This window comes from Carettochelys insculpta, chromosome 6 (genome assembly GCF_033958435.1).
Source record: "Carettochelys insculpta isolate YL-2023 chromosome 6, ASM3395843v1, whole genome shotgun sequence".
Taxonomy (NCBI): domain Eukaryota; kingdom Metazoa; phylum Chordata; order Testudines; family Carettochelyidae; genus Carettochelys; species Carettochelys insculpta.
In genome coordinates this window covers 116,938,094-116,957,517 of record NC_134142.1, presented here as the reverse complement: position 1 = coordinate 116,957,517, position 19,424 = coordinate 116,938,094, and the positions used below count along the sequence as shown (strand labels likewise).

Sequence of the window (19,424 nt, the reverse complement as noted above, 5' to 3'; positions counted from 1 at the left end):
CTTTTAAGTACTGCCCAGCGAATGTAGATTGGAAACCACAATGGTGCTCGGCCTGGGCGACGCATTGCTGCCCTGGGGAGACACAGAGCTCCAGGGGCGCTGTTAGGTGCTCATGGAAATGGGGGGAACTCATCCCCCACCGCACACGTGCATTGGCTGGCATCAAGCAGCTGGCTGATAGTGTAGCCACCATGCCAGCGGAGTGCATGCAGGGCATGTGGCTGGCTGCTATGCTGCCATGTAGCTAGGAGAAGAGCCAGAGGAGAGGGGAGGCTAGCACAGTGTCAGTCAGCCTCATGCTGCCAGACCGCTGCCGCTCTCGCAGATGGAGAAATAAAATCAGGTTTCAGTGTTCTCCACTCCCGTTACCATCGGAAAATGGTTTTTTGTTGGCAAACGTTGAGTTATTTTTCCACACCCTCGTGGCACACCTGAGGGTTGTTCAGGCCATACCCGTGCTCGGCAGAACACGGTGTAAGAAACAGCGCTTAGCTGGTTCCTGCTCACTCTCATGCCCTCTCTCTCCCCACCAGCTGGGCTCTGAGTGGACGGCTCCGGGGGAATTCACCAAGTTCAGCTCTCAAGTCTCCAAACCCATCCGGTAGGTGGGACCCTCCCCATCTCCACTCGGTCCTTTCCTTGCCCCAGGCGGGTCCCAGCAGGGAGGGAGAACAGCCCGTGTGCACCTAGCAAACCCTACCTCCAGCCTCACCCCTTTGTTTTCCCTCTCACCTCTGCCCTTTTCCTCCCTGCCTCCCGCCCCCTGGGTCTCTCCCTATCCCCACCCCCCACTGTTGTGTTCTCTCCTGCCACTCGCCACCCGCGTTGCTTGTCAACAAGGCTTCAGCTGGAGCTGACAGCTCTATCCCAGCCTGTCTCTGCCCGCTCCGTCAGCTCTCTGTCAGGCAGCCCGTTAGCGCCCGGCCTGAGACGTCCCTCCCGTCAGCTCTGCATCATGGCCGCACTCACTCTCTTCTGCGCTGGAACTCCCAGAGCTGTCGTCTTCTGTAGATTAGCCCCAGCCTCTCCCTGGCAACGTGGGGGGCACCAGTATCGCCCGAGAAGAACTCAGGGACTTGGGGAGCTGTGCTAGGGAAGAGGGTCTGGCCTGGGTTAGGGGTCTGTCCCTGCTGCCCCAGCATTGCCCTGCCTTTCTGCTGTGCGCTGGCTGTCTAGGGCGCACTGGGGCTCTGGCAGAGACTGCGGTTCTGAGCACATGGAGCTCTCCTGCAGGGCTCAGGCACTGAGCTGGCTCTGCCAGGAGCAGCACCGGCCAGCGCAGGCTGCTGGGAGGCTGCCCTCCGCAGGCTTATAGCATCCCCCTGTGGCCAGGGAGAGAGCCAAAGCCAAAGCAAGAAGATGTCTGTCCAAATGGAGGAAGGACCATGGGCCATGCAGGCAGCTGGCCTCTCCCAGGGCTGTTCCTCATCAGGGGTTGGGCTCTTCCCCTCTGTTAACTTCATCTCAGTAGCTCTTTTCAGCTGGTAACTCTGTGCTCACTGACAGCCGCCCAGGCCGTGCCAGACGGGTGGACCCAAGGTGCAGGAGAAGTTGCAGGAAACCCCTCAGTAGGCAGATGCAGGCTAATCGGCCCCTATGAGTGTCTCTTCCTAACCTCTAGTAGCTGGAGTGCAGCGTAAGGCCTGAAGCACAAGGCTTTGCCTCCTTCCCAGACCCTCTCAGAAGCTGAGCTCTGGCTAGCCTGGTGAGCCACAGACAGGCCCAGTCTCTGTCTTGCCACATGGCTGACCTCGATGACTCCCGGTGGCGATGATGTTCTAATTATTCCCAAGGGGTGACAGCTGCTCCCCCTTGAAGTTCAGTAGTTCGTAGGGCAGGGTCCGCAGCTGCAGAAGCTGCACCACTGCTGAGGTACTAAACCGGAGGGCCTAGGAATGCACCTCTCCTCCCCCAGCCAGCTCTGCTTTAGACCAGACGTTCTTGCCCTCACTCCTGGGGGCCCCTTCCCAGTGCAGTGCTGGGCTCCAGCCTGGGTTTGCCCAGTGAGTGTGTGGTGGGGGCGGGGGGGACAAACAAGCACCCCTCCCCGGGAACAGCTGCACCCTGCCATTCGCCCCTCCATCCGCCCTGGGACTAGACCAGCGTCCCACCCACGCCCCTTCGCTGGGAAGGCGTTGGGGGCACGCTGCAGCCAATGATCAGCCAGGGATGATCTGATTCTCTTAATCTGATTAGGATGGCAGCGAAAGAAAGCGGGGAGGGCGCGTCGGCAGCAGGAGCGTTCAGGTGCCCAAGCCACACACAATTACACCCAGCCGGTCAGAGGCCAGCTAGGCTGGAGCCCTGAGAGCGAGATCTCCAGGGCTCTCCTCTCCCCAAGCCTCAGGGGAAATTAGAGCAGCATGTTGCACTCACACAAAGCTGATGGCGGCCAGATCTCGCAGGGCTGGGCTTAGTAACGTGCACGCGGCGCGGTTCTCACAGGGCCTACACCAGGCCTGGCCCTGACTCTTCCCGGATGCTCCGAAGCCTAGGCAGTGATGTCGGGTAACAGCGGCTTCTGCTAGCTACCCCTGCGCAGCTCTGAAGTGCGCCTCAGCCCTGCCCTGCAACCCTCCTGGTCCCCGCGCTGGGCCCCAGTATGTGTGGGAGCAGCTCTGCCCGTGCATACCAGCGTCTCCAGCCCAACCCCCACGTTGGTCGAGGCTGCAACGATGGCAGCCTCGCTCTTCGAGAGGGCGAATGATGTCCTTGTGCCCCAGTGCACGCTCGGCATCAGCCAGCGGCCTGAGAGGCCCTGGAAGGGACAGGAGTGGCTGACAGCCTCCTCAGCACCTGGTTCCTCCTCGCGCATCGTGTTCCTCTGCCTCGCACTGTCCTGCAGCCCCCATCTGCCACCACAGACTCTCCTGGGTGGCCTGCAGGGTTCCTCCCCGGCACAAGCAGCTGCAGGAAAGTGCTGTCCTCAGGAGAGACGTCCCTGTCGGCCTAGACAGAAAGCCGTTGGGATCCCTGAGGTTCCCTGGGGGCTCTTCCAGGGCCCACAGCCCTGCCCAGCAGGGGTCCCTCTCACTTTTTCCATCCACGGGCAGAATAAATTTTGAATAAATAGAAACATGCTGCCGGCTGTGGGTGCTCTGTTAATCAGCCAGATGACACCTGACTCTCTGCTGGGTGGCCGCCCAAGCACTCAGCTTACAGGGAACCCTGGCTGCCCTGTACCTTCTAATCCCTCTCCCCAGCCTGGCAGTGGGACTGCTGAAGCTCAGGCCCTCTGAGGCTTTCTCACCAGAAGCCAGTTGGCGGCAGCTGTGTCCGGCTGCTTGGGCATCCGTTTCCCTCTCAGGTGGGGGCAGCCCTCTGGGTGGTCTCTTCCCACCCTGCATTCAATCCCTAGTAGCCAGAGTTGGGGCTCCCAGTGTCATCGTGCGTGGTCACTGCTTGAATGCTGACAGGCGGAAGCCAGCTGGCCCCTCTCCCGGCTGCAGGGCATCTCAGGGCCCTGGGGCGGAGGGTGGGCTAGGATGTAGGCCAAAGGGTAAATGCCCTGGCTTCCCTCCCCAGGGGTCCCAAAGCCGAGCGTCCCAGAAGCAGGGCAGGGCATTGCACTGCAAGCTGGCCTGGGGCCTAGCTCTCAGCCGGGCAGCCCCTCAGACAGGGTTACCATGGCAGCCTGTCACACAGCCCCCCCAGGAGGTGCGGAGGGAGCTGGCGGCTGACAGCAGCACTGAGAGCCCCAGGCTCAGCGGTGCCATCTCCTGAGTGAAGCTGTCAGCAGCGCTCCCTTCCCCATCCCCTCCTGTGTCCCCCCACCTTCCTCTCCCCCTCAGCCACAGCACCCCCTCCGCTCTGTGCCTCCCAGGAGGGCGGTTTGCAGACTGCTCGCAGCTCGGCAGCGGTGCTTCAGGCTTGCACTCACTGCCCCAGAGAGGACACAGCCCGTGCCGGGGAGCAGAAAGACCGTAGCAGAGGGGTTTGTGAGGACCTGTCCCAGGCCAGCAGCATCAGAAGGGACCTGGGGCCTGGAGCTCTGCCAGCTGCTCTGCATTGCTCAGCCTGGGCAGCTCCACATGTGAGCCTTGTGTGGGAGAGTGCCAGGCTCTGCGGGGGGCATCCTGGCAGGTGAGGAGAGCTGGGCAGCAGGCACAGCTCCTTCGTGCCCTACCTGAAATCTCAACAGGACCTGTGGGGCTAGTGCCATGGAGCAAATGTCTCCTCCGCCTGGCTGGTGGCAGAGCTGCTCCCAGGCAGAGAACAGGCAGCTGCCCCAGCAGCGGGGAAGAGAGAGCTGCCTAACAGGCTGATCCATAAAACCCCTCAGCGTGCTGCTGTCTCCTTCTCCAAGAGCCTGTCCTGTCCTGCTCCCAAGGGCTGGCCTGCTGAGGCTGGAGGGCTGTGGGCTCCCCCCAGAGGCAGGGCTAGAAAGCCCTTGTTAATGCTGCTGATTCCTCACCAGTCTCTCTCCCCCTCCTGCAGGCTCATGTACTCCAGACGCTATTACTTTGAGCTCCTCCACAAGCAAGATGACCGCGGGTCGGACCACGTGGAAGTAGGCGTGAGTAATCTCTGGTCGGTCCTTCTTGGCTTCACTGTGTGGTGCTGGCTTTGTTGGGCCCTGGCACCCCATGCCTGGACACCCCAACCCCCAGCCTGCTTCCCAGCAGCCCCTCCACACATACGGGACCCCTCATTTTTGGCCCAACAAAAATCTACTAGTGAGCTAAGGGTTGGGGTGCCAGGCTGGGGATGCAGAAGCAGGCTGGGGAGTGGGGTCTGGTGGGAGCGAAGTGGGTGCAGGAACAGGCTTGGGGTTGGGTGGTATGGGCAGGATGTGGATGCAGTTGCTGGGATCCCTGCTGCAACCGCCCCGGACAGGGAAAGGTTCCTGCCTACCCTCTTGCCTCCGGGCAGGCGCACAGTTATGTCGAGAGCGCCAGGCTGCAGCCCCTCTTCCGGCTCCTCCAGAACCTCCTCCTGAGGTTCTGGCTGCATTTTTCCCCGCATCTCCTTATCCTCTCACACCCTGTCCATGGCCCCACGAAGTCGCAGGACCTCCTTGTCAGACTCCTCCTGGCCGTGGCCAAAATGGCCATTTACAAAACCAGGGAGAGGAGGCTGGCAGAGGGGGTGACCTGCGACTTTGGGGCCTACTTCCGTTCCTCTCTCCAGTCACGAATCCGGGCAGAGCTCCTCTGGGCGGCGTCCACCGACTCCCTGGACAGCTTTGAGGAGCAGTGGGCGCTGTCTGGGGTTCTCTGCTCGGTGTCCCCCTCCGGTTCCCTCATTTTGAACCTTTGACCCTCACTCCCGTCCCTGTTTTTTCTTTCGTTGTCCCCCGTATTCACTGGGGGCCGTGAATTCTTTTTAGTGGGCTCCCTCTCATCCTGAGAGGGGCCCTTTAGTCGTGGGCGGGCTACACCTGCCCACCCAGCCGGCCTTCCAATAGGCTCTTGCCTCCAGGCTGCCCGGTGGGGAGCACAGAAGCAGCTCCAGTACTTGTGGTGCTGCCGCTCACGGCTTCCAACCTCTCTACCTGCATGTGATCTTCTCACCTGTCTACATGCCAGCAGAGGGGTTCCCCACCCCCGCTTTACTGCACCACAGTCTCAGTATGATCTGTGAGGAATTCGGAAGCTGGGAGCAGCACATCTTTTGCCACAGGGAGTTTTTTTATAAACAGAGGCAGGGTGATGAAGATAAAAAGCTTGTAATTAAAGTGAACTAAGGATCGCTACAAAACAAAGCAAGCAGTCCTGTAGCACCTTAAAGACTACGAGTATTATTCATTAGGTAATGAGCTTTCGTGGGAGAGACCCACTTCTTCAGATTCAGGAGCAGGACCGAGAGAAAAACTGAGAGAAAACTGAGGAATCCGCTAAATATAAAAGATAGGAAACAAACCGTGGGCGAAGAGGGGAGTTTAGAGGTAGAATCTGAGGAGGCTGGATACACTTAACACTTAGCATTCTTTAAGCTTCTTTAAATTAAAATCAAAACCACCTGATTTAAAAAATAACCCATTGAGAAAGGAATAAGCTTTAGGAGTAACGAGTGTGCAGACAGAAGTCCAGCAGCAGAATGGGGACTGTCTGGTGTATTGCGCCCAATGTAGCACGTTTGATTACCTGTCCTATGGGCAGGTGGCATATGTGTACATTTGGTGCAAGGAGCTCCTGGCCCTTAGGAGCCGTGCATCGGCTTTGGAGACCTGGGTGGCTGGACTGCAGGAGCTAAGAGACACAGAGAGGTACATCGATGAGACTTTCTGGAACACAGTAGAACGGATGTTTCTCTGGTCATACAGCCTCTGTGCTGTTGAAAGTCGCAGGGAAGGAGAACAACCAACAGGAGCAGAGGGAAGTGATTCCATAGTTAAGACCCTCCTTCCAGATGATGTCGTGCTATTCCCTCGCACGGAAGACATCACTCCGGGGCGGGAATTCCAGTTACTAGGAAGAGACAGGTAATAATAATGAGAGATTTGATCATTAGAAACGTACACAGCGAGGTTTGTGCTGACTGGGAGAAGTTCATGGTGACTTGCCTGCCTGGTGTAAAGGTTGAAGAGCTCTTGAGACATCTAGATAGACTTATGTGTAATGCTGGGGAGGAGCTAGTTGTCATGGTACGTGTAGGTACCAATGGTACAAGGAAGGATAGGAGAGAGGTCTTAGAAGCCAAATTTAGGTTGCTAGGAAAGAGACTGAAATCCAGGACAGCAGGACCTCAATGGTAGCCCTCTCTTAAAAGTTTCCTGTTCCACGCAGAGGACCAAGTACACAGGCAGAACTGCAGGGTCTCAGTGCATGGAGGAGACGATGGTGTAACGAGGAGGGGGTTAGATTTGTTAGGAACCAAGGAAGCTGCTGGGAAAGGGAGAGAGTACAAAGGAAGGGTGGGCTCCACCTAAACCAAAATGAAGCCAGATTCCTGGCACATAACATTAAAAAAGATCATAGAGCAGTCTTTAAACTCAGGGCTGGGGGAAAGCCGACGTGTGGAGGAGCACCTGGATTAGATAGTGACAGCCCTTAGGGAAGGGTCCGTTAATAGCAGTTCTCTTATGTCCTGGTAATGAGGAGTGGATAGAAGATGATGAAATACAAAGATGTGATGAGAAAACAGTCAAATGAAAAGGAGTCCCATTCGATCACATCCTGTAATGGCAGACAGCTAAAAAGTGTCAAGGTTTTAAAGTGCTTATACAGAAACACTAGAAGTCTAAATAACAAGATGGGTGAACTAGAGTACCTCGTATTAAAGGAGGGTGTTAATATAATTGGCATTGTGGAAATTTGGTGGACCGAGGGTAATCAATGGGACACAGTAATGCCAGGGTACACAATGTATCGGAAGGACAGAACGGGTCATGTAGGTGAGGAAGTGGCAATATGTGTGAAAGAAAGCATAAAATCAAAGTAAAAATCATAGGTGAACCACATTGTACCATAGACACTCTATGGACAGCAATTCCGTGCTCTAATAATAAGAATAGAGCAGTAGGGATATATTATGGACCACCTGACAAAGATGATGAGTGTAAAATACTCAGGGAGATTAGAGAGGCTATAAGAATTTAAAAAAAAACCTCAATAGTAGTGGGAGATTTCAGCTGGGTACTTGTTACCTCAGGACAGGATGCAGAGATAAAGCTAGACAAATTAAATAACTGCTTCTTGGAGCAGTAGAATCCACAAAAGGTGCAGCAATTCTTAATTTAGTCCTAAGCATGGAGCAGGACCTAATCCTAGAGATGAATATAGATGGACCGCTTAGAAATAGTGGCCGTAATATAAGTAAATGAAATAAGAAGTCCTGTGGCACCTTATAGACAAATAGATTTTTTGAAGCATAAGCTTTTGTGGGCAAAGACCCAGTTTGTCATCTTTTGTAAGGTGACAAAAGCTTATGCTCCAATAAATCCCTTAGTCTGTAAGGTGCTACAGGACTTTCTGTTGTTTTTGCAAGTACAGACTAACATGGCTGCCCCTCTGATAAGTAAATTTAACGTCCCCAGGGCAGGAAAATTACCACAGCAACTGAACACTGTGGCATTTAATTTCAGAAAGGGGAGCTAAACGTCAATTAGGATGTTAGTTAAACAGAAATTAAAGGGTCTAATGCCAAAAGTGAAATCCCTGCAAACTGCATGAAACTTTTCAAAGACACCATAATAGAGGCTCAGCTTAAATGTATTACCCAAATTAAAAAAAATGTAGTGAGAGGAAAAAAAAGTGTTACAATCAAGCAAAAGAAACAGTGGGAGATAAAAAGAGACATTGTTTGAAAAGTGGAAGCTAAATCCTAGTGAGGGAAAAAGAAAGGTTCATAAGCTCTGCCAAGTGAAGTGTAAAAATATAATTAGGAAGGCCAAAAAAAGAATTTGAAGAACAGTCAGCCAAAAACTCAAAATTGTTTAAGTATATCAGAAGCAGGAAGCCAACGAAACAACCATTGGGGCCACTGGATGATCAAGATGCTAAAGAAGCACTGCAGAGAAGTTAAATTAATTCTTTGCATCAGTCCTCAAGACTGAAGATGTGAGGGACATTCCCAACCCTGAGCCTTTTTTTAGATGACATATTTGAGGAACTGTCCCAGATTAACGTGCCTTTAGAGAAGGTTGTGGAACAAATAGATAAACTAAACAGTAATAAGTCAACAGGACCAGATGGTATTCACCCAAGAGTTTTGAAAGAGCTCAAATGCGAAATTGCACAACTACTAACTGTGGTTTGTAAGGTATCCTTCAAATTAGCTTCTGTAGCAAATGACTGCTAATGGAGAGCTAGTGTGACACCAATTTTTAGTAAGAGCTCCAGAGGTGATCCTGGCAATTACAGATCCATCAGTCTAACTCTAGGTAAACTGATTGAAACGATAGTAAAGAACAGAGATAAACCCAGTTTTCTGAAGAGTCAGCGTGGTTTCTGTAAGGGGAAATACCTCACTAATCTACCACAATTCTTTCAGGAGGCCAACAAGCATGGGGACAAGGGGGAGCCAGTGGACATACTGTAGTGAGATTTTCAGAAAGCCTTTACAAGGTCCCTCACCAGAGGCAAAATAATCTGTCATGGGATAAGAAGGAACATCCTTTCATGGTCTGATAACTGGTTGAAAGAAACAAAACAAATGGCAGGAATAAATAGCCAGTTTTCAGCCTGGAAAGTGGTAACCAGTGGTGTTCCCCTAGGGTTCACACTGGGACCAATCTTATTCAAAGTATGCCTAAATGATCTGGAGAAAGGGGGGCAAAATTTGCAGATGATACAAAACTGCTCCAGGTGGTGAAGTCCAAAGCAGCCTGTGAAGAGCTTCAAAACGGTCTCACAAAAGTGGGTGACAGGGCAACAAGCTGGCAGGTGAAATTCAATGTTGATAATGCAAAATAATGTATGTTGGAAAACAAAACCCAAACTGTAAGTGAAAATACTCGCTGGAATCATGGGTGAAGTTCCCCCCTCCCCCACAACCTGAAGGGCACCTTGTGTGTCCCAGGCTGACAACAGAGCTGGACAGCATCAGCTCTGCACAATCTGACGCAGCCACCTCGGAGTGGCACCTCCCTACTCTGTGCATGGCCGGGGCTCAGGCCCAAGGGCGTGCTACCCAGCAGCAGAGTGCTTCCTGCGTCCCAGCAATGGGGAGTGTCGCACGGGCAGCGTGCTGCAGGACAGGCTCTTAGCCTTGATGAGCCTCGGCAGCCGGGAAAGGAGACGTAGAGGGCAGACGTGCTGAGCAGGTGCCTGTGTCCCCTGGGGGTGCTGGGCAGTCTCTTGCTTCTTGCTGCTGTGCCAGACCCTCTTTGGCTGGGGGCCCGGCATGATTCACACACCCCACCGCGATGCTCATTCTCCTCCCTCCTCCAGTGGCGCCTGTTCCTTCCCAGCCTGAAGTTTGAGGTGATCGACTCCACCTTCATCTCCCTCTACACAGGTAAAGCCATTCCCCCAGCACTGCTCTCCCCCAGCTCCTCTTATCCCTCCGCAGCCAGGTAACGTGCGGCCATGAGCGTGCATGCCGTGGGGAAGGCAGGCCGTGCATGGATCAGTGCACGCGCATGACTGCTCTCCCCAGCGAGACACTCGTGTGTGCTGGCAGCTGTGGGAGTGCTGGGCTGGGGTGGCAGCGGGAGCACGCGTGCTGTTGCTTGTGAGCAGCAGGCCTTGGACACGGCCACTTGTGGGTGTAACGTGCACCACCCTGCATCAGACGGTGTGTTCATGCCTGCAGGTGTGGGACCAGTGAGAAGGGGCGGCAGTGTGAGCCCAGGTGATTGTGTGGAGGTATAGAGGCCGGCCAGCAGTGGCATGGCAGTGGGAACACACTTGTACGTGCATTAGTGCAGTTGCACGTTGATGCTGGGCGTGGCTGCCTGCACATGAGCCTGGGAGCTGGTGGGGATCTTCTGCACAACAGGGCCCTGTCTTAGGCTTTCTCTGCACTCTGAGTTTAAAGCGCTGCCGCGGCAGCATAGTCACAGCACCGGCCTCCACGGGGGGAGTGCCCTCAGCACTGGGAGCCTGTGTACACTGGCACTTTGCACACGCTGTCACTTGCTGTGCCTGGGGGAGGTGTTTTTCCCACCACAGAGACAGAGAATGGCCGGGTACAAAAGCCATGAGAGACAAGGGGTGGGGGTTGGGGTTCAGTGTGAAAGGGTTTGATGTGCGGAATCGGGAGGGGGTGGGGTTCAGGGCAGGGGGGTCAGTGTGGGGTTGAGGGTTGGTGTGGCAGGGTTTGATGTGCGGAATCGGGAGAGGGTGGGGTTTAGGGCAGGGGGTCAGTGTGGGGTTGGGGGTTGGTGTGGCAGGGTTTGATGTGCAGGATCGGGAGGGGGTGGGGTTTAGGGCAGGGGGGTCAGTCTGTGGTTGGGGGTTGGTGTGGCAGGGTTTGATGTGTGGAATCGGGAGGGGGTGGGGTTCGGGGCAGGGGGGTCAGTGTGGGGTTGGGGGTCAGTGTGTCGGGGTTTGACATGGGGGGATCAGGATGCGGTGGGGTTCAGGGCAGGGGATCAGTGTAGGATGTGGTTTGGGGGCACCCCTAAAGCCGCAGGTGAGGGAGATGGGTTTGGGGCACAGACTGTGGTCCAGAGGTTCGGAATGGGGTGTGGTTTGAGAGCAGGGCATGTTGGGGGACATAGACTAGGGTGAGGTTTGGGCTCTGTGCTGAAGCTGTGGTGAGGGAAGCCCTGTGTGGAGCATCTCCGTCTGGCCTCATCCGCCAGGAGGGTCCGTTCGGCGCTCCCCTGCCGGGGTGCTCCTGTCCCCAGCGCGTGGCCGGGGGGCCGGGAGCCCCTGGGTCTGCACGCCAGGCGCTGAGCCAAGTCCCAAGGGCACCGTTGCCTTTCTCCTCGTTCTCCCCGTCAGATGAGTCCTCTCTGAAGATGAACCACATGGCTCACATCCCCCAGACCCTCGCCAGCCACGCCGGCAGCTACCTGTGGGAGGCACAGAGGGAGGAGCACAGGGCCGACATGCTCAGACGCGACCCCAGGGATACCTTCTTCCTCAGTAAGTGGGGCGGGGGCATCCCGGAAGAGGCCCTTTTGGTGGGGGCGTTGGCAGGGGAGGGGAGGGGACTGGAGGGGGCAGGGATTTGCCCCTCTCAGGGGGAGGGACTGTTAATCTGTGCAGAGGAGATGAGACTGGATAGGATCAGCTACCACCCCAGGGACCCCCTGAGCCTCCAGCTCCAGACCCTAGGGAGGAGCCACTCTCTGGGCTGGGCTGGGCTGGGCTGGGCTGGGCTGGGCTGGGCTGGGCTTGGTGGTTGCCCAGTGAGGGTTGGGCTGCAGGGTTGGGAGGGATGGGTGGGTGCCCAGGCTGAGATGGGCCATAGGGGATAGTCTGGGCTGGGTTAGTGTCTAGGGGCTGGGCTGGGCTGGGCTGGGCGGTTACCCAGCAGGGCTGGGCTGTAGATAGGCGGCTGAGTAGGCCAGGCCTGGAGAGGCTGGGCTGGGCCGGACTGGAGGGGGCAGAGCAGTCCAGTTGGGTCAGGGTCTTGGGAGCCATGGTTTGCGGGGATGGAGGGTGTCTAGGAGACAGAGGCGATGCCCTGACTTCCTCTCACCAGCTCCCCAGATCGAGGCGTCCCGCGTGGAGAACGTGCTGGTGCCCTGCGCCTACAGCCCCACCTACGTGGTAAAAGACTTCCCCATCGCCCGCTACCAGGGCCTGCAGTTCGTAAGTGCCGCCGGCTCTGGCAGTGAGTGCTCAGGTGTGTCTCCCGGCCCATCCCGCCCCTCGCCCTGAGGGAGCTGCAGGATGCCTGGGGGCTGCACAGCTCATGCTGACTGGAGCGCCTGTCCGACTTTGCCCTGGCATCTGGGGCCCTACGCCAGGCCCGTGGGCACAGCTCCTCTGGCCTTTGCCCTTCAGCCCTGACAAGGCAGCTGTGGCCAAGCCCAGGCCCAGGCGGGCAGAGCTGCAGCCCCAGGACTTGTGGGCACTGGGAGCCCTGGGGCTGGTCTGTACCCTGCCAGCTCTGCAGTCGCTAGGCGTTCCTGGCGTGGGAGCCCCTCTCCCAGCGGCTGGGCTCTGTGTGCTCATACAGCGCTCTGTGGGTAGGGTAGCCGCCCCGCCCCAGCTCGCCCACTCACCAGCTGAGACTCGAGCCCCGGGGCAACGTCCTGCCCACGCAGCAGCTGACGGCTTGCTCTGCTGCCAAGGGGGCTGGGAGAATGGGGCCATTACTCTCTCACTGTGCATTCCGTCAGCACTTCTGGGGACTGAGAGGAGATGGCTGGGGAGGAGCCAGGGCTCGCTGACCCCCAGGCCGAGTACCCTCCAACAGCATCCCTCTATAAAGAGCTTTGTAGGGCCCTCCAGCCCTGCCCATAAAGTCCCTTGTCTCGCTCCTGTCCCAGAGGTGTGAGGCCCCCGTCAGCCATCTCAGCCCTCTCTCCTCTGGAGTGATGCCCTGCACGGGCCTGTTCCCGCCGCTTCTGGCACGGGCTGCTGCAGTGCCAAGGCGCCACAATGCTGACATGAACTGGGCCCTCTCCTTCCAGTTCCTTCCCCTGCTCCCTGCTGGCTCTTAGCCCCAGAGGAGCCGGCTGAGGACTGGCCTGGCAAACACTATGGTCTGATGAGCATCAGGCTTCTCTGACAGAACTCACCACGGTCCAAGCAGCTTGTGCCAACGGCACCAAGACCTCAGCGCCCTCCCCAGGGGCACCCACGCCTGGATGCCAGCCTCTTGCCCCCAGGGGATACTGGTCATGGGCGTACCTCAGCCGGGTGCACACGCTTAGTGACTCCTCTGCTCTCCTCCCCAGGTCTACCTCTCGTTTGTGTACCCCAATGACTTCACCCGCCTCACCCACATGGAGACAGAGAACAAGTGCTTCTACCGAGAGTCTCCCATCTACCTGGAGAAGTGAGTGCAGGGGGCAGGGAGATGTGAGAGGTGGTGCAGGGGGCAGGGAGGTTCAGTGGGGCCCCTCTGCGGCTATGGGGGCTGGGGCTGTGTGACAGGACAGAGAGAGCACCTGGACATTGGGCTCCTTAGTAGCAGGGCAGGGACAGGCCCAGAGGATCTGTCCTCAGAGAATCTGGCAGGGCAGGGCAGCTCCCCCCATCCCTTCTCTGCCAGGGCCTCAGCGGGGGTACCAAAGGGGCCTGCACTGACCACAAAGGGCTGGGAGTTGAGACATGGACCCTGTTTCCTAGGGAACCAAACTCTGTGCTCGTATTTGAAATGCTCACTTCTGGGGAACACCAGAAAGTGGCTTAGCCAGCCTGTTGTGAACGGCCTGCCGGGTGAAGGGGGGAGAGGGCAAGGTAGCAGCAGTGATGGCCAGAGCTCTGGGGCCAGGGGCAACTGCCCTCTTCCTCCCCGCCATAGTCTCTTCGCAATGGGCTGGCCAGTCCTCCTTTTGGTGCCCCCCAGAAGTGAACATCTGAAGTACAAGCCTGGAACCATCACTTGTAGTGTCAGACACAGAACGGGTCCATGGGGATGAAGGGCGTGGCCCTAACCAGCCAATCAGACGGGTTTATAGACGTCTCCCTTGGCACACTTTGCACGAGGTTTGTGGCTAATATACAACGGTGGGTGCAATGATGCTCTGTGTGCCATAGCTCCCTCGCCAACCTCCCACCCCACCACAAAACGAGCCTGAGGATGGGTCTGGCGAGAGGGACCTGGAGAGGCGCCTTGCTTGGGCTGGCCGGGTGAGGTTTGCCAGCATCGGCGCAGCCGCGTGGGTGCAGCTCAGAAACGCTGTCATTTGCTTCTCTGTCCCCTCCCCCAGGTTTGGCTTTTACAAGTACATGAAGATGGACGAGGATGAGGAGGACCCGCGCCAGAGAGCCTTTCTCTTCCTGAACACAGACAGTAAGCAGCCCTCGCCGGCCGCTCACTCCCCGCCCCGTCTCTGCCGCTTGGCAGGGGCTGGCATCCTGCCAGGCCAGTCGGTGCTGCCGTGCACCGGCAGGGAGAGCGTCTTGCAGCCTGGCCTGCCCTGGTGGTGTGTCAGCGCTGGAGCCAGGGGGCTGAGCTGGTTGGTGGGGAGGGAATTGGTGGGAGAGGACACGGGGGTCAGAGCACTATAAGGATGGAGTGAGCCTCCTCTGCCAGTCAGTGTCCACAGCAGCAGGGCCAGGGCCAGGGCGTCCTGCCTCCCTCCCACCCATTCTGAGCGCTGGCTGACTGTGTGCCCGTATACTGACTGCCCCGCCGCTCACCCCCTGGAAGTCTTGGCTTTGCCTGGCCGGCCTCCAGGTGCACAACACCCTGCATGTTAGTATCAGAATTCACCTGCCACCCTCTCGGGATGCTCAGAGCTGTGTCCCCAGTGCACTCTGGCAGGATTCACCCTCTGCCCCCTCGGGGTGGTCAGATCTGTGCCCCCAGTGTACCCTGGCAGGATTCACCTTCTGCCCCCTCGGGATGCTCAGAGCAGCACCCCCAGTGCCAGGAAGCAGATGCAGCGGTTGGGCAGGAGTGGGCTGGGGGTGGGGCCTGAGGGGGTGCAGAAGTGGAGTGGGGCAGTGGAGTCTGGGCAGAGGGGAGCATGAGCAGGGGGTGGGGTGGGGCTCTGGGCAGAAGGGGTACAGGAGCGGGCTGGGGGTGGGGCCTGAGGGGGTGCAGAAGTGGAGTGGGGCAGTGGAGTCTGGGCAGAGGGGAGCATGAGCAGGGGGTGGGGTGGGGCTCTGGGCAGAAGGGGTACAGGAGCGGGCTGGGGGTGGGATTTGGGCGACAGGGAGGACAGTTACCTGCGCAGCTCCCCGGTGATGCACATGCCTCTGTGTCCCCTCCCCTCGTATCCGATGAATGGGAGCAGGGGGGGACGTCGCCGTGCCGGGGCAGGGAGAGTACACAGAGCCACTTTCTCCCCAGCCAGGCAGAGCTGGTGAGCTGGATCTGGCCCTGGTTTGCCTGAGCTGGGCCCACAAATTTCAGGTCCTCTCCCCACGCTCCGTGTAGCAGGGAGCCCGTACCCTGCAGCGCCGCTGCAAGGCTGGAGCACCAGTGCATGCTCCCCAAGGCTGGCTGGGGGAGCTTCGGGGGCCAGGCCTGGCCACAGGTTGTAGGTTCCCCACTGTGAGGTAGACCCAGGCCCTGAGGTTTTGGTTTTCTACTGTGCTGACTGTCCTGGCCTCAAAGGGATGATCTTTCTGGTAGAGCTGAGCAGGGCCCAGCACAGTGGGTCCTTGCTCTCCACCACAGTCTTCAGCTGCTACCATCATGCAATAACCCCAACCTGGGGTAGCAGTAATAGCGTTGTACTGTCAAAGCTGGCGGGGGCCAGGCAATCCAGATATGAGGTAAGCCACAAAGGGTCCTCCTCTGGGGCTGACTTCAGTCCCTTGTACTTGTCTCACACTGCAGGGCCAGGCACTCCGAGCATCAGTGTCTCTAGAATCCAGATGTGTCCGGAGCTCATGTTCCGCTGGCCTAGCTAGGGTGTGTTTGCCTTGCAGATTTCCTGGAAGAGGAGGAGGAGGAAGGAGCAGACAGTCCTGAGCCCACAGGCCCACCTCCCATTGCCAGGGAGAAGAGCCCCAGGGTGCTGAGCTCACCCCTGGGCACTGGGACCAGAGGGAAGGGTCTCCCTCTGGCAACAAGGGATTATGGAGATAACATGGACTACCACACGTTCCAGCACCAGCAAAAGACGGTTCGTGGTGAAGGTGCTATGGCAGGGTGGCCGCGAACCCAGGATGCCCACAATGGTGCCAGCCTCAGCTCCACAGCCGCAGCCAGGGATTCCCAGGGCTATGAGAACACACCCCCTGTACTTGTGCGGGCCGTGGTCCGGGGGCGCTCCCTCAGCTGGGCACACAAGGAGCTGGATCAGGTGAACCAGAGAGAGGACGACCGGTTGGGGCTGTTGGGGGCCTCAAGGCAGGGCAGTGCCCTGAGCCGCCAGACCCACTTCTCCATGCCCATCTTTGGGGGCAAAGCCAAGCCACAGGGCCCAAGCAGGCCAGTGGTGCCCCTGGTGGAGAGGAAGGCCAAGAAGGAGGCCAAGAAGCCTGAGGAGAAAGTGTACGTGACTCGGCTTCAGCCTAGCAAGCGCAAGGCCCCGGTGCAGGAGGCCACCTTCCCTGGTATCTTCCTCTACCCCAAGCCCCTGAGGAGGGTGCACCTGAACTCAAGAGCCCCCCTGCGGCGCGCCGCCCCCTCCACCAAGCTCCGCTCCATCCCTGGCCACAGAGCGCCTTGGCTCCTGGGCAATGGCTCCAGGGAGACGTATCCCTTGAAGAGGAAGAGCCTCAGGGCCAGGAAGTGGGAGCAGCTGTACAGGCGTGAGGACCCAGTGGCTGTGGGCGAGCGCAGGGCATGGCCCAGCGTACTGCTGCCAGCAACTGAGGGGCCATTCAGCAAGAAGGCCCCAGAGGGCACAGCCGCTGCCCCAGCCAGGACCGTGACAGCGGCCGCCCTGGATTACAACTCCTCTGAGGCAGCCCTTTTGGCTGGGGTGAGGGTGACGTCCTTCCTGAGGATGTCAGAGTTGACGGCATCGCAGGAGGGCCCAGGCCAGGCCCAGGGGGCGGAGGAGGAGGAAGAGGAGGAGGAGCTGTCAGACTACAGCTACGAGAACTCGGAGCTGCAGCCGAGCTGGCTGGAGGACTCCATCAACTGGCAGCGGACATTCAGCGTCAGCGCAGTGGATTTCGAGCTGCTGCGCTCCGACTGGAACGACCTGCGCTGCAACGTCTCCGGCAACCTGCAGCTGAGCGAGAGCGAGGTGGTGGATGTGGTGGCCCAGTACATGGAGAAGCTCAACGAGAAGAACGGGGGGTAGGGCTACCTTGATGGCTCAGGCAGGCTGTGCCGTGGAGTCAGGCCCAGGGCTGTCTCCTAGGCTCGGGGACCAGGCAGGGCTGAGCTCTGCTGAGTCCTGCTCCCCCCACGCCCCACGGCAGGCCGTAGGGGAGGGTGGTCTCCGTGGTCATCCAGCCCTGGCAATGCATATTCCTCTCCCCCAACAGGCCCCAGCCCTGCACCTCCTGGGATGAGCCACTCTGCTCTCCCCTGCAGGGCCTCCCCTGTGAGAGATGCCGGAGGGACTCTCCTGGCCTGAATGCGCCACCCGTGGAGGGTGGGAGCTGGGCTGTCCCTTTCCGTGGTGCAGGGAGGGGCCTGGGTCTCGCCCGGGAAGGTGACAGCTGGGGCCTCCCCCCAGGATCTACACGCTGCTGCGCATCGTCAATGTGGAGAAGCGGCGAGACACGGCGCGGGGGAACCGCTACCTGCTGGAGCTGGAGCTTCTGGAGCGGGGCCAGAGAACTGTGCGGCTCTCGGAGTACGTCTATGTGCTGCTGCACCAGGGCAGGCCGGATGACAGCACCGAGGCCAACCCTGAGGGGCCTGCGCCCGTGGCCACTGAGCCCCAACCCAGCCCCTGGAGCCTGCTCTCTGGGAAGCCCATCCTGTGCCGGCCCCTGCAGCTCAGCTGGAGGCAGGACGTCATGGTGCACTTCGTGGTGCCGGGTGAGAACACAGCACGGTTCCGGGGAGGGGCAGTGGCGTCCGTCTCTCAGTGCAACTTGCCATGTGTCCCGGCCGCCCAAGTGGAGCTGAGAGCACGGTGTGGGAAGGGGCGTTATCTGCACCTCCTTCTCGGGGACCAACGCTGCCCCCGGCCCCAGGAGTTCTGGGGTCATTCAGAGCCTCACAGGGGCTCAAATTGCAGGCCCTGGGTGGCATTGGGCTACAGGGGCACACAGGCTGTGGCAGCTCAGAGGAGCACGTGGGAGGCCTGGTCCCCTTGTGCTCACACCTCCAGGGCTGCCCCGCAGCAGGCCCAGGCTAGGCAGTTCGGTCAGTACAGCTGCAGCGCTCAGCTGTGCCGCAGTTCAACGGGTCTGAGCCTGTGTGCAGGAAGCCCCTGGTGTGTGGGGGGGAGGGGCTAGCTCTTGGCCACTGGGATGGGGACTGGATCCCTGAAGGCTGACTGGGTGTGCCAGGGGGAGGGGGGCAGGGGTGGGCTCCAGGGGACTGGAGTGGACCCATGGGAAGGGGCGGGGGCAGGCTCCTGGGCACTGGAATTGATCCCTGGTCGGCACTGACCCTTGGGAGTGTTGCTTGTGTGGCAGTGAAGAACCAGGCGCGCTGGGTCCAGCAGTTCATCTCAGACATGGCCGGCCTGTACTGGGACACTAAGGATGCCAACTTCAATGTCATCCTGGTGGACTTTGAGAGCGAGGACATGGACGTGGAGAAGGCGCTGCAGGAAGCCCGGCTGCCCCGGTAACAGAGCGGGGAGCCCCACAACCTCCCCAGCCGATGTTCCTCCCCTACCTGTGCCAAGCCTGGCCCCTTCTCCTTGCCAGGCCCCCAGCCCCACGGGAATAGGAGCCTGGGCCCAGCGGACATCCGCCACTCCCAGGCCGTGCGTGCAGCAGGTGGGGAGGGAGTCCCAGGCAGCACTAAGGTGATGTCCCCTCTCCCTCTGAGGGCGTGGCCAGGGATCTCTTTCACAGGCTCCAGCACAAGGTACAGCTCCCATGCTCCAGCTCTGTCCTGCTCAGTGGATGGCTGTGCTCGCTGGGCGAGGAGCCAGGGGTTTCACCTGTGACATCGCGATCGCTGTCACTGAGCTCAGGCCCCCGAGGCCTGATCTGCAGCCCTCCCCCAGCTGCCCCACCCGGCTCCACTCATGCAGCCCCCTCCCCACTCGGCTGTGCCAGCCCTTCCCCACCCAGCTCTGCCCACGCACCCCACACCAGACCTGCAGACCCGGCTATCCCAGCCCCAGGGTGCGGCCACCTCTGCTAATACGCCTCACTCTTGCATCTCTCCTGCATTGCAGCCCTGGCTTCTCTTGCACAAAGGCTGCGAACTGAGCCTGCTGCTCTGCTTTACCTCCTGTGTGTGTGACTGCAGTCCCTGTACATAGAATGTGAAAGCGGGTGCCCAGAGGGCAGTGCCCAGGCGCTGAGGCTGCCTTCCAGCCATCTGAACTGCAGCCTCAGGCAGGCCTGAGTAAGCATCAGGTACCAGGG

The 19,424-nt window shown here is 58.8% G+C and overlaps 1 protein-coding gene across 4 annotated transcripts in view; it reads left to right on the top strand.

Moving 5' to 3' along the window:
• B4GALNT4 (beta-1,4-N-acetyl-galactosaminyltransferase 4) overlaps nt 1-19,424 on the top strand; it is a 110,472-nt gene that overhangs the window by 81,814 nt on the left and 9,234 nt on the right. For all 4 annotated transcript variants that reach the window (XM_074997948.1, XM_074997951.1, XM_074997950.1 and 1 more), the window contains 10 exons: nt 534-601; nt 4,438-4,516; nt 9,834-9,900; nt 11,334-11,477; nt 12,040-12,149; nt 13,244-13,344; nt 14,222-14,304; nt 15,894-17,217; nt 17,603-17,910; nt 18,516-18,669. In XM_074997948.1, the coding sequence (XP_074854049.1) occupies nt 534-601; nt 4,438-4,516; nt 9,834-9,900; nt 11,334-11,477; nt 12,040-12,149; nt 13,244-13,344; nt 14,222-14,304; nt 15,894-17,217; nt 17,603-17,910; nt 18,516-18,669 (2,438 nt within the window). The remainder of the gene's footprint in view (nt 1-533; nt 602-4,437; nt 4,517-9,833; nt 9,901-11,333; nt 11,478-12,039; nt 12,150-13,243; nt 13,345-14,221; nt 14,305-15,893; nt 17,218-17,602; nt 17,911-18,515; nt 18,670-19,424) is intronic.